General features: G+C 38.4%; 1 protein-coding gene and 1 long non-coding RNA gene across 4 annotated transcripts in view; one reads left to right on the top strand and one right to left on the bottom strand.

Annotated features, from left to right (window-relative positions):
* FXR1 (FMR1 autosomal homolog 1) overlaps window positions 1-24,022 on the top strand; it is a 40,492-nt gene extending 16,470 nt beyond the window's left edge. The window contains exons 3-17 of one of the 3 annotated variants that reach the window (XM_020809463.3): window positions 656-749; window positions 2,354-2,425; window positions 4,153-4,301; window positions 5,313-5,406; window positions 7,236-7,352; window positions 7,470-7,640; window positions 8,405-8,483; window positions 10,661-10,770; window positions 13,696-13,782; window positions 15,131-15,338; window positions 17,412-17,618; window positions 18,242-18,442; window positions 19,455-19,535; window positions 22,013-22,104; window positions 22,995-24,022. In XM_020809463.3, the coding sequence (XP_020665122.1) occupies window positions 656-749; window positions 2,354-2,425; window positions 4,153-4,301; window positions 5,313-5,406; window positions 7,236-7,352; window positions 7,470-7,640; window positions 8,405-8,483; window positions 10,661-10,770; window positions 13,696-13,782; window positions 15,131-15,338; window positions 17,412-17,618; window positions 18,242-18,442; window positions 19,455-19,535; window positions 22,013-22,104; window positions 22,995-23,168 (1,936 nt within the window). In that variant the 3' untranslated portion in view covers window positions 23,169-24,022. Of the gene's footprint in view, window positions 1-655; window positions 750-2,353; window positions 2,426-4,152; window positions 4,302-5,312; window positions 5,407-7,235; window positions 7,353-7,469; window positions 7,641-8,404; window positions 8,484-10,660; window positions 10,771-13,695; window positions 13,783-15,130; window positions 15,339-17,411; window positions 17,619-18,241; window positions 18,443-19,001; window positions 19,398-19,454; window positions 19,536-22,012; window positions 22,105-22,994 lie in introns of those variants that run through there. The other 2 variants (XM_020809464.3, XM_020809465.3) reach the window with 2 other exon arrangements.
* LOC144587930 (uncharacterized) lies at window positions 7,393-10,666 on the bottom strand. The gene is made up of 2 exons (XR_013543189.1): window positions 9,562-10,666; window positions 7,393-9,529 (listed from the first exon to the last, which is right to left on the bottom strand). It is a non-coding gene; the product is annotated as an uncharacterized LOC144587930 (long non-coding RNA).
* Window positions 24,023-24,716: the final 694 nt, after the last annotated feature.

The raw sequence follows: 24,716 nt of genomic DNA, 5'->3' as shown, positions 1-24,716 counted from the left end.
TGGTGCCCTGCATAGCGAGGTTAATCCATTCCGGATTAACCGTCGCTATGGGGAAACATCGCTGCATGGAACGGAATACGCCATAGAAACGCATTAAACTTAGTTTAATGCGTTCCTATGGCTCTTAAACTCACCGTTCTGCGAAGTTTCTCCATAGCGCCGCCATTTTCGCGCCCTCAGTAAGCGAGGGCAGGGCGTGAAAATGGTGTGGGTGGCCATTTTCTGCACCCGGCGGCCATTTTGGAACTGCCAATCAGCTGTTCCCAAAATGGCTGCCGGGTGCAGAAATGATCGCTATGCGATGTTTAGCCTATCTAAACATCGCAATGCAATTGCATTAGTGACTGCAAAAAACGGGTCGCTATGCGGATTTGTCGTTAAACGGTGCGCTCGTTAAGCGAGGCACCACTGTAGGGCCATTCAGTTACCGTGATTGATATATTATTAGTTTTATTTTATTTTTTATATGTGCATGTACAGGCAGTCTGATAGAAAAAGGAGTGGGCTGTACTACTTGCAGAGCTGTTAATGGGGTTCTGTATGTTATATGTTTTCATTTGTTTCCATTTATATCTAAACTTGTTCTTAATTTAGCAATGGTTATAGTTATCTTTTCTGATACTGATAAAATTTTAAATACATGCTCAATTTCTAGTTGGCAGCCAGAACGTCAGGTCCCCTTTGGTGAAGTAAGACTACCACCACCACCTGATATTAAGAAAGAAATTGGTGAAGGAGATGAAGTGGAGGTGAGTTCATCCAAATACTACTTTCTTAATGTGGAGTTGTCTCATCTGGAAATGGCAAAATTCAGTGGGATGTCAACAAATCAAGCAGGGTTGTTTTTAGAGCTCCCTAGCCGAGCTGTTATTTGGGTCAGTCATGTTGGAATGAGTGCGAATTTTACAGGAGCAGTTCTATAGATATGTGTCCAGTAGAAAAGTTATTCCTTTCTCAGTAGCTATTATAGTCAAATAAGTTTTAGAGCTAATCTGCATGTTATCATTATGAAGTAGTGTTCTTTTTCAAAAACAAGTGTAGCTGCACTGAACATAAGAAACATTTCAAAATACAGTATCTGCATTAGGCTATCTGAAACATCACAATAATGGATGCTTAGCCCTAACTGGATTACATTTGCACTCAAGGAAATTTGCAACTGATTGGACAACAGGTTTTGTCTAGTACTATGGCATTGGATAGAGACTCTTCATTGATAGATGAAATTAGGAGAAAGTTGCAGACTTTGGTTTATTCTGTACCAGGTGATATGAGCATTTCAGGCTGTACCTGGGGCTATTCTATTAGAAAAAAGCATTGACTTATTTCTCCCTGCCAAGCCATTTTCTAAAAACATTAAAATCTAGCAGTTGCTGAGAACACTCCCTATTTCAGTTGAAAAATAAGGGCTCCTCAATAATTGGAAATGATAGATGGAGAAAATCTAGACATTTCTTACATTAGCAAACCTTATGATAATTTTAGATGGTCTGCTGAGTTGTATAGAAGCTAGAAGCAATAGAAGCTAGATTAAATAGATTATCCTAAAGGAATCCTTGAAAAATAAAATCCCAGCTTCAGTTCCATAAAATCATCTTCATCATGTTGTGTGGCTGTTAAATTTCCAAGTTGCACAAAAGGCAGAGGTAAGCTGTAGATTTTCATGAGGAACTAATATTTAAATGTAATAATTAGATGAGTGTCCTAAATTTAATGGAGAGTTTCAGCCATCCTTGCTGCTTTTGGGTAGCACTACTGGAAGTCAAACAGATGAAGGGATGAATTCCTTCTCTTTTTCTCAGTTTTTCTTTTAGATATCCATGCTTAATACAGGTTTGTAGAATTTAAGATTTTTATATGGAAACTAAAAAATTATCTTGAATTCACTTTATTCAAATGCACATGTGAAATGCCTTTGCATAGCCCAGTATCCTGCTGGGAATTTATTCTGACTGCATACATCCTGATGGTGAATTTCTACTAATTTAAGACTTGGTCTTTATATTCCTGGTCATGTGCTAGTTGCACAACTTAAGGTGAACATGACTGCAAGTGGCAACATGTTAATAAGTTACAGTTTTTCTCCATGATTGTACAGTTAAATTTATAACTGGATTCTGGCATAGAAACCTAAAACTGTAGAGTTGGAAAGGATCCCATGGGTCATCTTGTCCAATTTGATCTCGTGAATCAACTACTTTAACTCAATGCAGCTACAATATCCTGACAGATGGGCCTTCAAGCATTGCTTAAAATATCTCTTGCAAATGAGAGGCTGCCTTGTTCCAAGAAAGTGGCAAGATAAAAGCATATTTGGAAGTTAGTTTTTAAATGTTGCATTATTTACTTCCAGGTTTACTCAAGAGCAAATGACCAAGAGCCTTGTGGATGGTGGTTAGCAAAAGTGCGGATGATGAAAGGGGAGGTAGGTATAGGTAAAACTTGGAAATTGTGAACCAGCTTTGGAAAAGAGCCATAAATAAAACATTAAACTTGTGTGCAATGTCTTGCAGTAAAAAAAAGGAACACTCCTGAATTAAATTTCACCAGTTTAGTAACGTCATCCCCAGTGTTGAAAGTGCTGAAAGTCTAAAGAGCTGAACAGGCTAAAGTTTCATTGGTAGAGGGATGGAGGTGCAAATGCAAAAGAGGAGGATTCACATCTTAATCTTCTCCATAGATATATTATTAGGTGCTAGCTGTAATAATATCTTCCTTAATGTCATATACAGAGCTTGAAAAATCCACTTGTCTGTGACGAGTGAAAAAACGCTGCTTAACCAACCACAGTACCCTTGCTCCTTGCCTCCTTGCCCCCAGTCCCTCTCTCTCTTTCTCTCTATCTGATCATGCGGTCCTCCCCCTTCCCATTGCAAAAAGAAAAACAGCCCTCTTCTCGCAAGAAGAGAGCTCGAACAGCACATAGATATATAGGTCTGCAGGAGAATGTAGAGTAGTCCCATGCTGGAGAATATGGAGATTCCCTTCTCCCAATTTCAACGAAACAACCTGGCTCCTTAAGAGGCTGGGCACTTTTGCTTTCAGTTTGATTTTTGCTGGAGAAATTCAAAAGAAAAGCATTCAAAAGGCAAGCTTCATGACCCCACAGGCACGCAGGTAACAGAAGCAACCCAAATCTGAGGGTATATTTATTTTGTATGCATAGTTATGTAGAAAGTGCCTAGTTTAAATTTAAATTTAATTTTATTTTTAATTTAAACATAAATTGCAAGGCTATAGTCTGGTCATGCTGATGGTGGAATTTTTGACTGACTGGTGAGACATTCTAAAATTTTTCAAGCCCTGGTCATATGTTATTCACTACAATATATTTCTTAAGGAAATAAAACTTGTGTATTTTTATATATTAGTACTTATCTTCCCCAACATAGTTGCTATATATTGTTTAGAACTGTAACTCCCATTAGTTCTAGATAACTTGGCTGTGGGGGACATCTGGAAGGTGTTAAGGCAAATCTTTGGCTTCAGAAATTTCATTGTAAGCATGTGTTTTGTGGCACTACCTTCTAAGTGTTTAGTCTGGCAAGAACTACTATAGTGTAGACTAGGAAAATATAGACATTCTTCAGTCGCAAGAGACTATGGTAATGTGCTCTGAATAGAGGTCTTGAAACAGCATCTAGTGTGGCTAAGAAGGCCAATTTGAGAGTGACAATCTCTTCCACACTGAAGACAAATACAATCTGTCCCCTGTCCAGCACCCTGGTTTTGCTGGTTTTGTGACTGCCTCTTTGCCTCGGCCTGCTGAACAAATGCCTCTTCGAATTGCGAGAGGTCATGATGCACCACCTGCCTCCAGGCTGAACGCACAGATGTCAAGGTTTCCCATCTGTTGAGGTCCATTCCTAAGGCCTTCAGATCCCGCTTGCAGATATCCTTGTATCGCAGCTGTGGTCTCCCTCTGGGGCACTTTCCCTGCACTAATTGTCCATACAGGAGATCTAAAAATGAAGTTTCCATAAAATCCATGTGGTCCAATAATAAATAAAATTTTAAAATAGGGTTTGAAGGAGAGATGCTGCTTTCAGTTTTTTTCATGTTCTTGGTTATAGTAATTTGTTGATATAAAATCATCTTGTCATTTATAACATTTCACAAAACTAAAAGATAGAAAACTTTATCTCTTTTCAGTTCTACGTAATTGAATATGCTGCCTGTGATGCCACTTACAACGAAATAGTCACATTTGAACGACTTCGGCTTGTAAATCAAAATAAGCCAGTTAACAAGAATACTTTCTTCAAGTGCGCTGTAGATGTTCCTGAAGACCTGAGAGATGCGTGAGTAAACTGCCGAAAAATTCATTGTGTCATTCTTGCAGGCAAAAAATAAACAAGAGAATAGCTTAAATTTTGGTTTAAAAGATAAAATAATTCATGCTACTGACAGATGAAAATGGACTGTAATCCTATACATACCATTGTGAGAAAGTGTTATTGAATGCAGTGGGTGCTTACCTCTGAATAGACAGTATAAGATTGGATTAGGACTGTGTTTTATTGAAACCTAACAATAAAACAGGAGAAGAGAGTCAGAGGAAAAATAGGGTTTTGCCAGTGTAAGTATGGACTGAATGGGGAGGCCAAAGGCCTCATGCAGTAAAAATGGCTTACAACAAATAACAGGCAGGGATCACTGAGAAGGTGAAGGAAAATAAGTGAGATAAACATCCCAGTTCTCAAAGACCTTGTGGTTTTGAAATGGTCAATACCCACTTACAATTGAAGGCTTTGTTTTAGTGGGCAAACATGGGTCACCAAACTGTCATGAGTTTCAGCATGGAGTGAAATGTCCAATGGCAATAGTTTTCATGGTGCAGCTGAACTTCCCAAGTATGGTTTTACAGAGCTACCCAAATCAGTTAAGAAATTCAACCCAATTAATGTTTTTTAAGTGTTGTAAAAGTTGGCATACTTTAAATAAAATTATCAGAAATTTGTGTAAATCTGAAGAAACCACATATACTGTATTACTAACAGAGCAAACTTGTTTATAGATGTCGTGTGGATTTCATGTTATACTTTAAAGTATGGGATGTGTCTTTTCTTTCATGAAGAATTCTTCGTAGTTTGCGAGCTTCCCACACTTTTTCATCAGTAAAGCTAGGTCTAGCAAATGGCATTATCTTCTTTCCATCCAAAGCTTCCTAGTGCAAAACCCCTTGTTTTGCATTTTTTTTTCTATCTCAGGTGTGCTGAGCTTTCAAATATTGGAGTTTTTTCTTTTCTGTATGCCACCAGGTCTTGTTGTAGTACTGCCACTTGAGTTAATTTATGCATTACTTTTCATAGATGTGCAAATGAAAGTGCCCACAAAGATTTCAAAAAAGCTGTCGGAGCTTGCAGAATTTTTTACCAGGCTGAAACAGCTCAGTTAATTGTACTGGTAAGATATGTTCTCTTTTTTAATTCAAGTAGTCCCTTTATTTTTGTGGATGTTATCCTTCACTTCATTGTGGCAAAATATATACAGTGGTGCCTCACAAGACGAAAGTAATTCGTTCCATGAGTAGCGCTGTCTTGCGAAATTTTTGTCTTGCGGAAAGCGGTTTCCCATAGGAATGCATCGCAATGCATTATGGGAATCTTGCAAGACAAATGAATTATTTTCGTCTTGCGAGGCATCGGTCTTGGGGGAAAAATGTCTTGTAAAGCACGGCCATAGAAGAAGCCGTCTTGCAAGGCACCACAGCGATTGCAAAAACTATTCGTCTTGCAGGTTTTTCATCCTGCGAGGCGTTCGTCTTGCGAGGCACCACTGTAATACTGCTTGACAGATAATTAAAATATCTTTTCATCACAATATATATAGAGAGGGAAGGGTAAGCCAAAATCCTATTATCATTTTATGTCAGCGTAATGCAAAAGGTATGACTTTTGGAGGTAAACTGCAGCACGTTACGAAGTCAGCATAGACATTAGTACTTGTACCCTGTGCCGCATGACTTTGCACCTAACAGATGATGTCTGTGCTGACTTCATAACCTGCAGCTGATTGCTTTCAAAATTTATGCCATTTGTATTATACTTGCAAACATAACTGATATAATTTTGACCAGAAACATCTGAAATGGGCTATGTTGACAGATTCTAGAGGGCATCAGAAGGGGTCAGTAGTGACCAAAGATTCTTAACACACTGTACATATCAACACCTTGGTTTCATCCACAGTATTGGGTGTGGCTGTAACCAGAAAGTTCTTTTTCTTGATATAAGTTTCCAGAAAACCATCTGATTGGTGATAATTGGATTGTTTTATAATGAGCACTTCCATTGATTGTTACTGGTGCTGTCATTTCAAAAATTCATTACCAAAATAATTGTAATCTTCTGTTTTCCCATCTCACTTGGCCCACCTCCCTCTACAATGTCCTATGTGAAAGCCTCTGGCCTAACTATTATGCTCTGTGTTTAAGAAAGTTGGATGTAATCCATGAAAGTTCATCCTGAAAACAGTCTTATCCTTTAATAAGTGCCACAGCTGTTCTGTTTGTATTTTTTCTTATATTGAGGTCACTTTTTGATTTGTGAGTAGGAACTTTACCTTAGGGTAGAGAATTCATAGCAGGAACATTAGGCAGGCAATTTCTTATAAGCCCAGTCCATACCATTTTGGCTTGGGCATTTATCTTTGTTTTCTGGAGAACAAAACAGCTGGTTTATGCAGCCAGGTGGGGATTTCTTATGACGAGTTCTTGTAAGCATGCATATGAGTGGGTATGGCTTTATGCCAAAAACAAGTCAAGCTACACTAAGCAGTGTAATCCTACATGCCCTGTTTGCTCTCCTTTAATGTAAATTAGCTGCCCCTTTTGCTGTTGTAGTAATTTGAATCTCACTGTTCTGATACAGTGACTGAAGTACAGTAGTAAGTTGCAACTAGAATATGCCATTGAATTAGTGGAATTTAACAGAGGAGTTGACTCACCGAATCCCCACTGATTCATTTGTCTACTGTAGTTGTGACTTACTGCTGAATTACAGCTAATATTTTACAAAGTTTTCTTCTCTGCTGCCCTCAAAGTTTAGCTGCTAAAATTAAAAACTGAGAAACAAAAATCAGTTAATTTTGTTCTATATAAGAACATCTGTAGTTTTCTAAACTTTAAATAAATAGTAACCACTCTAATGTGAAGTAGAATGAGAATTAAATGTAGCTCTCTTGTATAATTCAACTGTCTTGGTATAAAATGCTGTTTTGTATGACTTCTGTAGTCTGCCAGTGAGGCAACAGTGAAACGAGTGAGCATTCTGAGTGACATGCACTTGCGCAGCATTCGAACCAAGTTAATGCTCATGTCAAGAAATGAGGAAGCCACAAAACATTTAGAGGTAAGTTTTTTTAAAACATCACGTTTCTGTTCCAGTTCCATTTTTATGTATGCAGTTATTTGTGCTCATGTTTGAAGTACTTGTTGCAGGAGACAACTTCTTTTGCTTTCTCTGTAGTGCACAAAGCAGCTTGCAGCAGCCTTTCATGAAGAATTCGTTGTCAGAGAAGACCTAATGGGACTTGCAATAGGAACGCATGGCAGTAACATACAGCAAGCCAGAAAAGTTCCAGGAGTTACTGCAATTGAGCTTGAGGAGGATACTGGAACTTTCAGGATTTATGGAGAGGTATGGGAGAATGGGAGAGGGGAGAAATCATTTATTGGTAAGATTAATTTCAGGATTTATGGAGAGGTTTGAGAGAATGGGAGAAGGGAGAAATCATTTTTTGTAAGATTGATTGATAGATTGATATACTGCACCTTTAGTGTGAGCAGTACTCTGGGCAATTTACAGATTAAAACTTAAAACCCTGCATGACAATTTAGTTGCATCATGGCAGTTTATGTAATTTTTGAAAAGGTTTTAATCTGGAATGTGGTGAATACATATTTTCAAGTAACCACTCTCAGAATATCATACATTTCCCAGAAAGGAATGCTATGCTATGCTATAGTTTCATCTTTCTGTGCTTTTCCTTTGACTTGGATTATTGCCCAGACGTCCATATGATAAAACTATTAGATTACTGCTTTATTTTCATTTGTATGTGCCACATGGATGCATAACAATTGTGCTGGGTTATGGACTATATGTCAGGGGTTATGACCAGTAGTTTATGGGATAACCAAAGGTAGAATTCAGTCTGTTCTATATATTTTCATGAATTGTGTAGAGAGCAGATAGCAGTCTATTTCAGACAGTGTTGAAATGTTATGTTCTGCCAGACATTTAAACATTTAAATTGTTTCTTGCCTTTTTGAATTGCAAATAAGATTACACGTGTCCCTCACAATTCATATTAAAAAGTGTTGCTGAAACGTTACCTTACATTAGGAAGAAATCTAAATTTTTAATTCATTGTACTCATAGATTATTTCTTTTCTTTTCAGAGTGCTGAGGCAGTAAAAAAGGCTAGAAGCTATTTGGAATTTGTGGAGGATTTTATTCAGGTTCCCAGGAGTCTTGTTGGTATGTAACAAAGAGTAACATGCAGAAAGCATGGGGGAGAGCATCAACAGCTTGTGTGCACCTCTCTCCCATTTCCCAGCATTCCTGTGAGAGGCAAAGAAGATCTGCCAGCAGTCTCTTGCAAAACCATGTCCCTAGTGCATACTCTGTGCCTTTTCCCTGGAAATTCCACTCTGGGCCAGACTCTGTTGTCCTTCAGTGGTTCCTGCCACCGAGACTGGGCTCAAAACAACTTGGTCCACCCTAATTGATTGGGTTCTTAAGACACCCTCTTGGACTTCTGAAATGTCCATCTATATTCAAAGAGGAGGAGGTTTCCTTTTCATAAGCAAATCTTTACTCCTCTTGTGAATGTAAGGGCATTATTCTCCCTTGCTATCCCTCTTTCCATGTTTTCTTGTATTTGGGGTGTTAAGTTCATTGTAAATTTGTCCTTTGCTCATTTCTTGTCAATAGTTCTGTGTTCCAAGATGATCCTTTTCCAGATTAGGGAAAGGGATTTTTCTTCTTTGGATAAGATTAGTTTCTTGTCTAGTGCTCTTGAGGAAGTATGATGTCCCTTCTCACACCTGGAAAGTAGATCCACAATATAAGAGGAATTTTTCCTCCTTTTCCCTACCTTTGAAAGGTACAGTGGTGCCTCGACTTAACGACCATAATCCGTTCCAGAAGGTGGTCGGAAGTCGAAATGGTTGTAAGTCGAATCAGCATTTCCCATTGAAACCCGATTAATCCGTTCTGGCTGTTTTTTGGTTGTATATAGAGGCACTGGTTGCAGGTCGAAGCATTCGTTCCCACAGGAACTAATGCAACAACGGTTAATCCATCCTCTACCATTAGGGGGAGAATTTTTTCTTCTTTTAACCTAAGATGACTTAGGTTAAAAAAAAAAGCAGGAAAGGAGGGAGGGAGGGAACAATGGGGAGAAGAGGAAAGAAAGGAGGTCATCACTGGGGCACACAGACCTCTCAGACAAAGGTTTGTGTTGTTAAACACAAAAAGAGAGAAGACAATTTGGGGGGAGGGGGGTTGGGAGTCTAAAACACCTTTTAAACCAAACGCATTTTAAACCAAGCACCTTTTAAACAAAACACATTTTAAACCAAACCAAGCACCTTTTAAACAAAACGCACTTTAAACCAAACCAAGTACCTTTTAAACAAAACACATTTTAAAACCAAACACATTTTAAACCCACCCACAACACCTGTTAAAACAAATGACAGTTCACTTAGTAAACTCCATTTCACACCATGCCAGCCACAGCAGCCCTGAAAAGAAAATATTCTGATTTTAAAACAAAAAGACTTTGGAGTCACATTTTAACCCACACATTTTACAACAAAAGAGAGGTCACAGTACACAAACCCGAGGAGCCACAGAATGCAAAAATAAATAAATAAATTTTACATTTTAAAATTACAGTCTAATTTTCACATTTAATTTTAATTTAATATTACAGTCTGTTTTTCACATTTTAAATCCACACTGCAAGACCCATCGGAGCACAGAAACATAACCCCCCCACCTAGCCCAAACCCAAGCTGCAAAAATCCCGTACAGTAAATACAGTACTCGCCCAGAACAGGCAGTGTCTCTGTTTTAAAAAAGAAAGTAAAAAAATCCAAAAAGCAAGAATTTTTTTAAAAGCCAAAAAAATGTAGTACGTACAGTACAGTACCAGGCAGTACCAGGCAGTCCAAAATATCTCTCTGTATCCACATTCTCTAACTGGGGCGAACGAGGTACAGGCTTTCCCCGCCTTCCTTGCGTTTTTTCCCCCGGCCGTAAGTCGAAGCAAAATTTTGCAACCGGAGCTGTTCGTAAGTCAAAATGGTTGTAAGTAGGGGCATTCGTAAGTCGAGGCACCACTGTATTTTAAGCAGTCAGTTGCTTCCTATAAGACTGTGTTGTGATATACCTATGATAGTATCAACTTACGAAAATTATTTAGGAAGTAAATAAGAAATAATGTCAAAAACTATTATGTATCCTTTGTAAGTAGCTTCGGGAGTAAATGTGCTCTGCCATAGAACCTCAGCCCTTTCCAAGTTAAATAACAGAATATGTTTGTTCCTTGGGGTTTCTCTAATTTTTCAGCAACTTTTCTTGTTGATGTTTTACTTGAGAAACTATCTGCAGTGGTCGAAAATTTCATTGTCTTAATTGTGTTAAAGGAAAAGTTATTGGGAAAAATGGAAAAGTTATTCAGGAGATTGTGGACAAATCTGGAGTCGTGCGAGTGAGAATTGAAGGAGACAACGAGAACAAACTGCCCAGAGAAGATGTAAGGTTTAACATTTAAGTTTTTACTTTCTGTCAATGTCAGTTCCACTTTATCCACATTTCTGAGATTGACAGGTAGCTTTGGAATTGTAGTACAGTGCAACTAAAAATGGAATAAAGAACTGCTATTCTTCATGATTTGAAGAAATAAATAGGGAATTTCCACTTCAGCTGTTTCTCAGTTAACATGATATCCACTGCCACATGATTTACACAATACAGGGGCACAGAAAGGAAATGTACAAATAAGGAAAACTCTGTATAACCATACAATTATTTGCTTTCTAAGGGCATATTCATGTGTTTCCTTAATCTTTTTTCCACTACTCTCACTGTAAACAGATATATATTTCTGCTCTGATTTATTTAATACAACATGTAGCATTCTATGATAAAGGCCTTTAACATTCACTTTTTTACAATAATTAACACTTCATATCGTGGTACAATCATGAAGAGTTGTAATCAGCCACAGTACATGTGATTCATGCATCCATTGTTTATAAAATTGTTTCCAAATATTTCCAAAGGCTAGTCCCCCCCCCCCCAAATTATATGATTCATTAAGCACATATCAGTGCTTAAATCTTCCTATTGGAACTGTAATACGAGCCTGGTGTCATAATTTCATTTAACCAAAAAAAAACAAAACAACAACAAAAAAAATTCAGACCAGAAATTTTGGTTCAGAAAACAATAGTAGGTATCCCATGATTTAAGCACTGCAAATTTGTTTCTGAAGAAAGATAGTGAAACAGGCAAGATCGCTACAAAGTGTATCAAAGGTTTGAGGCTCATCAAACAAAAAACACAAACAGAAAGGAAATAGTTGTATGTTTAAACATGATGTATCATGTCTTTTAATCAGTGGTATTCAAAAGCTAATCATAAGAGAAGACCTGTGTTTGATTAAACTAATGTGTTCCGGCAGAATATATTGTACTGTGGCCAATCAGATGCTGTGGAAAACTGCAAGCAGGACATAAGGGCAGTTAATCAGTAGGAATAAGGTTGAACTTCAAAATATCTGCAAAAGCAATGAGTTTTTAAGAAAACTATTAGACTGGCATAAGAATCAAATGTATCTAAAATTACAGTGCCATTTTCAAGCAAATAGATTTTTTTCATCACTTGCTGTTGGAAATTGCTATAAAGTAATAGTTACTTGTCATTATATCTCCCCTGCTTCTATGGGGTCATATAGGTCTTTTTCTGAAAATTAGCTCTTCAACATTTAGACACTTAATGTGTCTGTTTATGTCTCTTATCAGAACAATAGTTATGAATAAGTGTCAATCTAATATCTAAATTTTCTTTGTAGCAAGATTTAGCACCTTATATATATATATAAAGTGATAAGCTATGCCATTTGAATTTTTCAGGCTCCATTTCCCAGGATTCTCCCACACCTACAGACACCTACATTTTGGTTACCTGGACCAGGGGCTTGTCTTGGAGGTTGTATGGCATAGTTCTGGCATTTTTCCTATTTTTAAATATACAAAAAAAGGAAGGTGCTGCAATGTTTTTGACAAGTTGTCATCTTGCTGCCATTTAGGTTTCATAGAGAATGCCTGTCAAACAGCTACAATATCCAGGAAGCTCTGGGAGCTTCCTTGTTTCTACATTAACAACAGCCTCTGATGCAAGGTTCTGGTGAGCAAACATAGGTAGATGTTGGTGTCTGTAAATATGGGTCTGTAACTTAGACCTCCCGGAATTCTGCTTGCAGAAATCCCGAAGAATTCTGGGAGTTGGAGTCCAAAAAATCCAAAGGCACATCCTTACTGACAGTAATAAGACTATCAAGATGTTAATTATCAGATCCTAGCTAAATTTATGAGCTATGTATCTGGTAGGCTTCCCTATCACAGCAATAACTGAGTAGTGCCCTTGGAAAGGTCATAATGTTGGTGCTGCCATCTTTTGCATGGCCCTCAGATTGACCATTTTAGTCAAAGATTCTCCTAATCTCAGTTTCATCTTGGGTTTGGGGAAATTTGATTATTTTTCTAACTGCTTTTAGCTTGTTCATATGTAAAACATACCTGTACAGGTGAGGAAGGATAAATTGCTCTGTTCACAAAGCTACAGCTTGCAGTGATCAGGTATACAGGTATCCTGAGTGCTCAAATACTAATACTGGGGGCATTCCAGAGGATAATGTAGACCAGGGGTGTCCAACCTTTCACCTTCCCTGGGCCACATTAGAAGATGAAAATTTGGTTGGGGCACACATAAATTTTTTTTTGGGCCGCATGGGGGGGTACAGCCCTAGCCATCCTCTGCAGCCCCCCTCCAAGCGCGCTTACCGGCAGCTGCGATCTCAGACAGCAGAGGCTCCCAGTTTCGAGTCCAGCGGCTTTATGGGGAGGAGGTCCACCTATTGACGGGGACAGCGCAATGCAGTCACACAGCTCCCCTCCCCTTCTGCTCTTTCCTTCCTTCCCTCTCTCCCCCCCCCCCACCGTTGTGACATGCCCCAGCCGTATTCCGACCGCAAGTGCCATCAGTGTAACTTGAATCTTTGGAATTTCTTTAAAAATAAAAAATTGCACTGGGCAGCATTATGAGCCGACCTGGGCCGCATGCGGCCCTCGGGCTGCAGGTTGGACAAGCCTGATGTAGACATTAGAGATGGTCATGAATCACCGGTTCCATGGTTTGTTTAGTGGCTTAACAGGTGCTCAGTGCTTCAAAGCCCCGCCTCCTCTAGTGAGTGTCCACTCAGAGGCAGTGCAGGGAAGTCAGGTTTTGTTTTTAGTAGAAATCTTCATAATATATAGATATAAATTATAAAATAGAGGCTGCAACTTTGGACAATAAAATGGGCTTAACTGTTAATAGGTCCGTTCTGGATAGCAGACATAACCTGCAATCAACTAGATTTACACATACTTTAAAAACTTATATTTTGTCTTTGTAGGGTATGGTTCCATTTGTTTTTGTGGGTACTAAAGAAAGCATTGGGAATGTCCAAGTACTTCTAGAATACCATATTGCCTACTTGAAGGTAAGTATTGTTTACGAAAAAGATAATTAACTTTTGTAAATGCATGCCTTTGGTTAGTTGTACCTTTTTCCCCCACTTTGTGCTATTTCATCTCTACTTATTTGTTTACATCGCACTGGTCATTATTTGAGAACAAACTACCTAAAGCAAGAATTAGAGGGTTCTGGTCTGTATCTTGAAAAGTAATGTGGTATCTCATATGCACTCTTATGCAGACACATAGTAGGGTGAAATAATCATGCTGCATTTAGATTACATGAACCTGAAATATAACAGTTCATTGACATACCTGAGTACTGTCAGATAGTTGCCATGAAATGTAATAGAGGTTATCTGGAGTGAGTTAAAAGCATATTGAAAGTGCTTCACATTGGTTAAAGTACTTAGCTTCTTGGGGCCTTATTTGCATTGCATTTCTTCCTGTCTATAAGCAAACATGTTAAATGAATGTGAATTTGATCAGCTTGTGAGCTTGATCAGCAGCTGTTGCATACTTGGAAAGTTATATATTTTCTGATAGGTTTGATTACACTGCTTGAGTAAAGATTTTCTAAATACACTTGGGCAGAAATTTCAGGTGAACTGTGGTGTATCGCCATCATGGTTATCACAATTGGTCATGTTCATTACACATTCTCAGTAACTGCCAACAAAAATTACTACTGTATATCAAAGGTTGATATAATGTGACAAAGGAAGTCTAGGATTTTCTATGATACTTAGTTGCACCATTTTCTCCTACATACTTGATTTATAGAATGTATTGCAGTTTCCTTGATTTCAACAGGAATTTAAAACTGATTTACCTGTTTTGGATAAATTGATACGTGCACTGTTGTACTTAGAATATAAATCACAGAATAAAATATGTATGTATACTGTAATTTGTTGTAATGAATGAAGCCGGTGTGTGTGTGGAATGTTCATTACACATTCTCAATAACTCCCAACACGAAAGGTTAATCCAGGGAAATCTGGCTAATGCATGCTGAATAAGAGACACAGGGTTGATATAAACATGAATTTGATGTGGAAATACAAGCAAGCACAAACAGCACACAACAAATGTCCTCTAAACAATGTGGATCAAAGCTATTCAAATCATAGCTGTAATGTTGTGGTGCATCTTACTACCTTGGTGTTGAGTAGGGTCAGTTCAATAATCAAAAACAATTCGTGCTCTTGGAACTTGTGCTTTTAACTGTTAAAAGTTAAATATATGTTAAATATAATTGCTTTCAGTATTTTTATAAAAATAGGGATAGAAGGCTGAGAGAACCATTTTTTTTGGTTGGTGATGTGGAATGAGGTGCCCTGGGGACTTGTTTACATGTAACTTTCAATTTAGGAAGTGGAACAGTTACGGCTGGAGAGACTCCAAATTGATGAGCAACTACGTCAGATAGGTATGGGTTTCAGGCCTTCATCTACCAGAGGTCCTGAGAAGGAGAAGGGTTATACTACTGACGAGAGCATCCCTTCATCTGTACAAGGTTCCAGGTCCTACAGTGGAAGAGGCAGAGGACGAAGAGGTCCCAATTATACTTCTGGCTATGGTGAGTATGTTCAAAGATCAGACTTTGTAAAAATAACTTTGATAATCGTATAGTAGCATAACCTGTTTTGTTATTGTCATTACTGTGGATAATGAGGCTACAGTATAGATGATACATGTCCTTTGATATAATTTTGAATTTCCATGTACATGAGTCCTTGAAACAACAGATGTATGTAGCCTGTAGTTTCTGCACGTTGATTATGTTAGTTGTGCCAGACTGGGTCTAAAGGGCATGCTGTTACCATAGCAATCTCTTTCTCTTCAAACCAGGAGTGGGCATACAGCCCCAGGGGCATTTTTGGTACACTACAGGGCATGAGAAGGAATTTTCCCATGGTTTGAGAGTATGCAAAATCCAAGGAGACCTCATATCCTAAATTCTTAAAACAGTTTTTAAAATTTGGCCACAAGGGAGTGTTAGGGATTTTTATAGTTTTAAAAAAATACTTTCCTTTGTTAAATTCACGTTTCCGTTAACAGAAACCTATTGTAGCAACTTTTACAGTACATAATCACTGCACAGTTATGTTAGAATATAATAATACAAAAAGGAATACAGTGGTGTCCCGCATAGCAACGATAATCTGTGCAGCAAAAATCATCGTTATACGGATTCGTTGCTATGCGGATTTAAAAAGCCCATAGGAATGCATTGAAACCCCTTCACTGCGTTCCTATGGGCTTAAAACTTACCTTTTAAGCGAAAATCCTCCATACGACGGCCATTTTGGGCGCCCGGTAAGCGAGGAATCTGTCTCTGTTTTACCCGGCGGCCATTTTGGAACTGCCGATCAGCTGGGGAAAAAACATCGTTATGCGAAAATCGGTAAGCGAAACAGCTTACCCATCACCGCAAAGCGATTTTCTCCCATAGAAATCATCGTTATGCAATCGCAAAAGCGATCGCAAAAGCATCATCGCTATGCGGATTCATCGTTAAACAGGGCGCCCGTTATATGAGGCACCACTGTAATACAGATCAGCCTCTTTTGCCACACTTCTCCCTTTTAGACCCTGCCTCTTAGGAGTGCAACTTTTAGGCTGCTGCCAAATCTGAAAAAGTGTCATTGTTCAGAGATCATCGGTTCTTGCTGTATACAGTCACAACTGTTACATATTGGTTCATTAACCCTTTTGGTCTTGGTTGAGAAATCAGGTAGGATTTTTCCATTTGCAGTGTTATATTTTGCAGAATGGGTAATATTTTCTGTGTCTTTTAAATTTAGCAGGGATTCTTTATATAATAGAATACGCACTTTGTCTACTTTCTCTCCTATATGATTCCATTACCGGGCCTTTCCACAAGTATATTACGATATAATATAAGCCCATGTTACTGGTGGTTTCCTACTTTTATTAAAGAATCGAGCTACCGCTCTGGAATAAGGGACAGTACCGTAGAATCTTTTCCAGCCCTTAAAGTGCAACTTGGCAGCACATAGGAAGAAAAGAACGCAGGCGTTATCCGCCCCTTGCCCTTTCTGAGTGTAAGATTGTTTCTTACTGAATTTACAGATCAGATTATGTATGGAAACCTGCAAATAATTCAATCAAATCAATATTAAATAAATACTGCACCTCTGTCCACTCAGAACCTCATGAGTTCAACACTGAAAGTGACAAAATGATCTCCTTGCCCCCAAACTTAACATATCTAAATCAGCCTCTAGATTAGAGGGTCATGAGGACCTTTAAGGCTCATTACACATGGTACTGTATGGAAAGGATTATCGACACAATAGAAGAGAACCACAATAGAGAGATCTGTTCTCTGTGTATATGTGTGTTAACTGTTTATGCTTTGTACTTACGGTATGTTTTGGGAGGCATAAGAGTTATACATGGATGTTGAAATATACAAGAGTCCTGCACTCCTAAGCCCAGTGTTGTTGAAGGAGAAGTGTATGCTTTTTCCTTGTGGAACAAACCTTTTATCAGTGGCTTTAGTGTCTGGGAGAATTGTATATCTTGGCTTCTTTGTTGCTTGTGAAATCTTTTGATACTCTGCTGAAGTTCAAAAATGGCTTCAATCCATACTTACTCTTTTCCCTTTTTGTCATTTTTTCTAAAGGAACAAATTCTGAGCTGTCTAATCCTTCTGAAACAGAATCAGAAAGAAAAGATGAACTGAGCGATTGGTCATTAGCAGGAGACGATGATAGAGATAGTCGACACCAGCGTGACAGCAGAAGACGTCCACCAGGGGGAAGAGGGCGCAGTGTTTCTGGAGGACGTGGACGAGGTGGTCCCCGAGGTGGGAAGTCATCTATCAGTTCTGGTATGTATTTGAGAGGCATCAGAGTTCTTCTGTGCTCTCAAGTTTCATGTCTTGAAATCAAGGAATATCAACTGGATGTGAAGATTTGCAGAGGGCTTTACTTCTTCCCAAGTTTGCAGCCTAGAACATCTGTACATCAGATGCTCCAGAATTATGCTCCATAGATAAATTATTTTTCTTATTTTATATTTGGAGAGCTTTGAACAGTCACATATGGACAAATTTAAATTGGTTTCAGATTATTCATCAATGAGCTTTGGGCAGGTGGCGGTAAGCACCATTTGTAGATTTTCTGGAAGGCAGGAAGCTGGTTGCATTCAAAGGTGTTTGGGTACTCTGGATGAAATCTTTTGTGTGCCAAAATTCTTTGAGGTCTATACTATCACCAGTTTCCTGCCTGCTTTAGAATGACAATAGCTCTTCCCTTTCCTTTTAAGAACAATTCTTATGCTTTCCTGGGTAGCTTGGCCTCATCTCTAGACTTGGTCCTTAGTGAGACCAAGACAGAATAGTCCATATGATGAATTCCTAGCTTAATACCTCTGATTATTAGTTGAAAATACTATGAAACGAGTATGTGCCACTGCTAGTCCTTTATATTTTCCTTGTTTTTTCTAATTTAGTGCTAAAAGATCCAGACAGCAATCCCTACAGTTTACTTGACAACACAGAATCTGACCAGACAGCAGATACTGATGCGAGTGAATCACATCATACCACTAATCGGCGTAGACGATCCCGTAGACGAAGGACTGATGAAGATGCAGCCTTAATGGATGGGATGACAGAATCTGACACAGCGTCAGTTAACGAAAATGGCTTAGGTATGTAAATGATTTCATTTTTCAAATTTGGACTTTATTCTGGCTGCTGCTTCCTCATTGTTAAAGTTAATTTCCTCATCTACAATACAGATCTGTGTTGGAACCTGAATATTTAGGTGTTAACGGTTTGTGTATGTTTGACTTTAATTTGACTGTATCAAATATAACTTCACAGGTGTTGATCTTTGTTTCTGGACTATGACTCCCCAAAACTGGAAAATGTGAGGAGTTGTAGCCCCAAACAATTCAAGAACTTGTAGCTTCACCCTGTGGATAGAAGCACATGGAACCTAGTTTCCTGAATGTGTTGAATGATGCATTCAGCTACAGTATCACTGTATACACACCCAACCATTCATTGTTTAGTCTTTGGTCATAGTGATGATGAGACGGCAAGGAATATACTGAACACATCTACAGGATAGTTTCCATGTCGAGGTGTACCATAAAGTACAATCACATTAAGATGGGAAAGTTAGCTGACTCCTTGATCTTGAGATACTTACGTGTTTTTTAATGAAGAAAACTTTGAAATTGATATCCCTTTTGCCTTCTCTAGGACTTGAATGATTGTGTTGCTGAAATTTGCTATATGAACTTCGGAGACAAGGAAGTTGAGGTCAGGAGAAGAGCCAAGGTTGCTTGCTCCTTTAAGGCCATGATCCTCAAATGCATTCAGTCAGTAGGACTTCTGTGTATGTGGTTTGAGGACCAAGATATATATTCTGCATCCAGGAACCACCATTTTGTGATTGCGTAATAATTTATGCAAACCACACCAGGAGGAAAAGTTTTTTTTCCAGTGGGATGAGATATTATGTGTAACATTTGGTATCAGTCTACCTACCAGGTTAAATATAGTTTGCACTGTTGTTATTTCAGTCTCTAGATGGTAATATTTTTCAGCCATTCAGAAGACCTTTTCATTTGAATGAGTTTTGCTCTACACATCAAACTGCTAGCAAAATGGTTAATGATTGAGATGGTTCATCGTAAAACTTTGCAATTACAGATGATAGAGACAAAAAACCCCAGCGACGCAATCGTAGTCGCAGGCGTCGCTTCAGGGGTCAGGCAGAAGATAGACAGCCAGGTAACTTGAGTGGCAAGGTGGACCACTTTGGGTCACAAGCATGAAGGAATGCTCCATGTCTGCTGTTTGTGTACCTTCTAATCAGATGTACAACTGTCCTTTGTAAAGCAATGATTGATCAATAACTAATCAGACTGCAGGATGATAAACTGTTAGCAAGCCATCTTCTAGTTCTATAATCTTTGGTGAAATAAAGGTGATGCCTTTTACCAGATGTACCTCCAGTTGTAACTGTTAACATTTTAGGAGTGATATACATGAATGTCAGAATGTAAGGTTATACCATGCTGAAAGAAATGTTGCCAGATAGTCTTTTCCCTCTATGACTTCTGGTGTCTGTTCTTCTTGGCAAGGCAGTGCCCGCCAGGTTACTAGAGCTCTTGCAGCCTATATGGTAGAACTTGCATGGCATCCTCTTAGGCATCCTGTTACTTTGAATCAATCTGATGACTTTCAGTCCCTTGTTTTTAAGGGCACCAGGAATTACAATTTGAAATAAAATAAAAATAGCTGCATGTTCTTGTTTGGCATTGTGGTTTGATGCATTTCTTTAATGTGTACTAACACTTAATATATTCAAAAATATGTCTATAATGCAGTACAACTCTTCCAGTTTTTCCATTTGTGATGCCTTGAATACTATACTAAAATTTCAGAAATATGTTTTTTTTAATGCATCCACGAAAATCAATCTGAATGTCAGAGGCAGTTGTCCACAATACTGTTCTCTGCCCCACAGTCTCTTCACATGGAAAGTACAAAATACAAATAGCCTTTGAAAAATACAACACACTCATGCTTCAATCATCTGAGAAATGGGGCACATGATCATTAATTGTTGAATGTCACAGGAGTTTGGAAATGCAGTATTTCCCCCCAAATACTAAAGAATAATTGCCAAAATATGAATTAATTTTCTGTTATTTTGTATTCTCGAAGGCTTTCACGGCTGGGATCCAGTGGTTGTTGTACATTATTCGGGCTGTTTGGCCGTGTTCTGGAGGTTTTTCTTTCTAACCTTTCACCAGTCTCTGTGGCTGGCATCTTCAGAGGACAGGAGCTAGAGTTCTAATTCCTGTCCTCTGAAGATGCCGGCCACAGAGACTGGTGAAACGATTGTTATTTTCTTTCATTTTCCAACTCCTGCAAAACTGCAGCATAACTAGAAGGCATCAGTAGGTGTGACCATGGTACAGGATAGCAAACTTGTTAACAGCTTAACTGTTGAAAAGTATATAAACTTAATCTTAAATTCTAAAAAGAGCTACTATGGGGTTATCTTAATGCTGTCAAGTAACTTATAAAAATAGTAATTTGTGTACTGTTTCTAAATCTCATCTGGATGTGGCCCTCTCTCCTTTATCGCTAGGCCTTTTCCAATTCACTGTTCTGTCCCACTTCTCCCTCCATCATATTGGTTATGTATGCAGGTAAAAAGAAAAAGAAAGCCACAATAGTCTAGAAATAATTTTAAGTGCAGGATTGCTTATCAGACAATGTGCTATTTGGGGGGACAGGGAATGGACTGCAACCACTGCCCCCAGTCCCCAGACAGAATTCTGTGAGCTCTAGTTCACAATTCCACACCTGTAGACTCCTTCACTTTGCTCACTTGCAACATGCCTAAGTTTCTTCGAGGCTCCATGGATGCAGACTTAGACATGGTAGGCCTTCATTTCCTGCTGCAATGCTTCCTGAGTATGGTAGCTCTACAGGAGGCACCTTCTGTAGAGCCTAAAGGGCAGCAGGACTACCATGTCCAGGAACTGTTGTGGCAAGAAATGAAGGCGTAGCATATCTAAGTCTGGATCCATGGAAAACTAGGCTTGCATCAGGAAAGGAGACTTTGAGCTTGAGCACCGAAAACCCCAAATAGCTCATCCCTATTGCTTTCCATACAATTCCTGTGGCATTGTCAGTGATGGTGACATTTATGCCTTCAGCAATAAGCAGCAGCAGAATCTTGGAGGCTTTTCTGGATGTTCATTTGGAGAACACAGTTGGGATACATTTGCAAGTAGATCAATAGCTACCTAATCCTTTTTCTATTGAAAACAAAAACCGTCAGCTCAACCTTGTCTTTTAAAAGTTAATATGAAACCTCAGCATAAGGCTTGAAGGGTTGATCTTTAGATTGCTTGAAATCAGGGTGGAGTTTGAATAACTGACAGAACAAAACACAAAATAAATCTGTTTAGATTCTTTCTGTGGTACATGTTGAAAACATCACTGTAGGAACTCTGTTTGAATTCTGAGCACACAACAGGACACTCCCGTTTCCACCTGCCTTTTGCCACTCCTGAAAATTGAGGTATGTGGCCTAAGACACGATCTTCGGAAGCAGACAGGAAGCTGGTGTGATGGGTGAGGGAATGGAAGCCTTGAAAGCCAGTCCCAAAATGGGCCTGTTGGGATTGCAACCCGTGATCACTCAATTTGTTAAACAGTAATTTTAAAAAACCTTTTTCTTCTCATAGTAACAGTTGCAGATTATATATCAAGAGCAGAATCTCAAAGCAGACAAAGAAATCTTCCAAGAGAAGCACTGCCCAAAAACAAGAAAGAAATGGTAAGAAAATGGAAGGAAACACAGTGGCATATTTTGTCTGGGTGTCCCGTATCTAGGATAATTGGAAGATGTTGGAAAGGGTAGCTGTTGATTGGCATTAATGCCAAAGGAACATGAAGTATTGTTATGCAAATAGCCCAACCAGGTGGATGCTCAGATCTCTCTGCTGACATAATATGGCAATGCTTCTACATCAGTGACCAAAATCCTGTTACTCATACTAGAGTAAGCCCATTGAATCGGTGGGGATTTGGCGAGTCATCTCCATGAGTAAGTTGCTAGAGTATGCCTGTTTGTATCAGTAGAACTTCCAAAGGAGTTGACATATCAAATAATTGTGATTCAATGGGCTTACTCTAGTGTTATTAGGCCAAGCAGCAGGATTTTGGCCAGTGTTTGGTAACATCAGCAGATTTCACTTCTACCACCGCAGGTGTAAAAATCTTTCCCTGTGCACTGATAACAGATTTTGCCCATGTTACCCCTATATGTCTTCTGTGTGGTGGGAAAGATTTGCATGTCATCATTCTCCATATTGGCAGATTTAGATAGTGACTAATGGTTTGTTTTCTGCAGATATTATCTACTGTGACAAAGGAAGTCTAGGAATTTCCATGATAATCAGTTACACCATTTCTTCCTACATACTTGATTTATAGAATGTATTGCAGTTACCTTGATTTCAACAGGAATTTTAAGACTGATTTACCTATTTTGGATAAATTGATACGTGCACTGTTGTACTCAGAATATAAATCACAGAATATGTATGTATACTGTAATTTGTTGTAATGAGTGAAGCTGGTATGTGTGTAGACTATTAGGTTATGCTATTAATGAATTACAAATGGTCTTGTTGCTAAATTCTGATATATTTTTTTCTTTATAAGGCAAAAGATGTGATTGAAGAAGTTGGCCTTCCCGAAAAGGCCGTTAATGGTCCTGCAATTGTTCCTGGAACTGAACCTTCAATGCTGCAGCATGGTCCTGAAGAGAGGCCTAGTACTATACAAGAGGACGGAAATAAACAGGAAGAAGAAGCTGTGTTGAATGGTGTTTCATAAACTGAGTTCCTAGTTTACAGTTCTTTTACATTACATTTTACAATAGTGCTTGTATAAGCTTGCCAAAGATAGAATATGGATTGCGAGTCATGATACCGCACTTTTCAGTTCCTCCATTTTGGAAAACAGGGAGGGATGCTGAAGAAACCCAATGTTGAACATACTTTTGACACCTACTGTGTTATATCATCAGATGTGCCTTGAGAATAGTATATGTAACATTTAAATAAAAACAAATTGCTGGCTATAGGAAATGTTATTTTGTTTTCAAAATATGGCAGAGATGTGGGATGGGGGAAATCCCTAACGTAACCTTCTTTATGAAAGCATTAGCTGCTTTTGTTACATTTTTAATAATATGCAACCACTTCTTCACCTGAGGAAAACTAGAAAAATGCAGTCTAAAATATTTTGCACTGAACTGTAATTTCTCCATTAGTTTAGTCTGGAAACTGGTCTGTTTTAATACATGTTTTTTAAATGCTGTATGTAGTGGGGGAAAAACTGCAGACCACTGGAATACATTTGTTAAATTCTCAATCTGCAGGGATACTGGTGACATTGGCAGTGACTGTTCTACATTGAGGCTTTGTTTGATTTATTTATTAAACTGTACAGTATTTAAAAATCAAACATAGCTTTGGTTAAAACACTTAAGCTGAATTAGTCATGTCCATTAAGACATAACCAGAACTACTGAAAAGATCAATTTCCAGAAAGTTTATTCTGTATAAACTACATATGTTAGTCTTTAGAATATTTTTATTTTTGTTTTGGTTGTTTGATGTGCAATATGTTTTTGTATGCTGGTAGAAAAATAAATAAACTTTGATCTTCCACTGGTTGATCCTTAAGTACTTGACCCAGTTATAAACTTATTACAATAATCTATACTCAGTGTTCTGTACAGGCTCCTATGGATCAAATTAAATGAGAACAAATCCAGTTAGATTGCTTTTATTTTGCCTCTTAACCATCTCAATGACTGAGAGGGATTCTTTCCCCATATCATTTTCCTGATCTTAGTAGCTTCCATGTATGTTTATTTCATGGGGAAATGAAAATTTTCTTAAGCTTGTTCCCTACTTAGTTGCAGCTTCTTGTCCTGTTGTTTGGTTTGATCCTGTTAGGTCTTAAGAGATTATAATGGACTTTCTTAAATTGTCTACACTTCGTTAGTTCATTTTGAGAAAACTGTTTTTACCCAGTAAACAAAGTACTACAAGAAGGATCGGAATCTCATTTCTTCGGCGACTGAAAATGTTACTGCTGTTGCTAAGCTAGACTAAATGAATTTGAAATTGCTGTACCGCCTTATCTCTGCTCTTGTTCTCCCTTGTATGAATGGCAAGAGCATCTGACAGGTAATCTCAGAATGTTGTAGGGTTCTAGTAATTTTTTAGCAGAAGTGATTAGTTTTCCAGATGAAACACCTCCCTCCTCATTCAAGTTTCTGTAGCTTGAGCGATAACCACTACTGTGAAAAATCAGGAACTCCCATGTTCTAATCACTGTGCATGCTTGGCTGAGGCTGCAGGTGACTTACTC

This window comes from Pogona vitticeps, chromosome 3 (assembly GCF_051106095.1).
Source record: "Pogona vitticeps strain Pit_001003342236 chromosome 3, PviZW2.1, whole genome shotgun sequence".
NCBI lineage: Eukaryota > Metazoa > Chordata > Lepidosauria > Squamata > Agamidae > Pogona > Pogona vitticeps.
The sequence above is the reverse complement of the archived record's forward strand: the minus strand, read 5'-3'. Positions and strand labels throughout refer to the sequence as shown.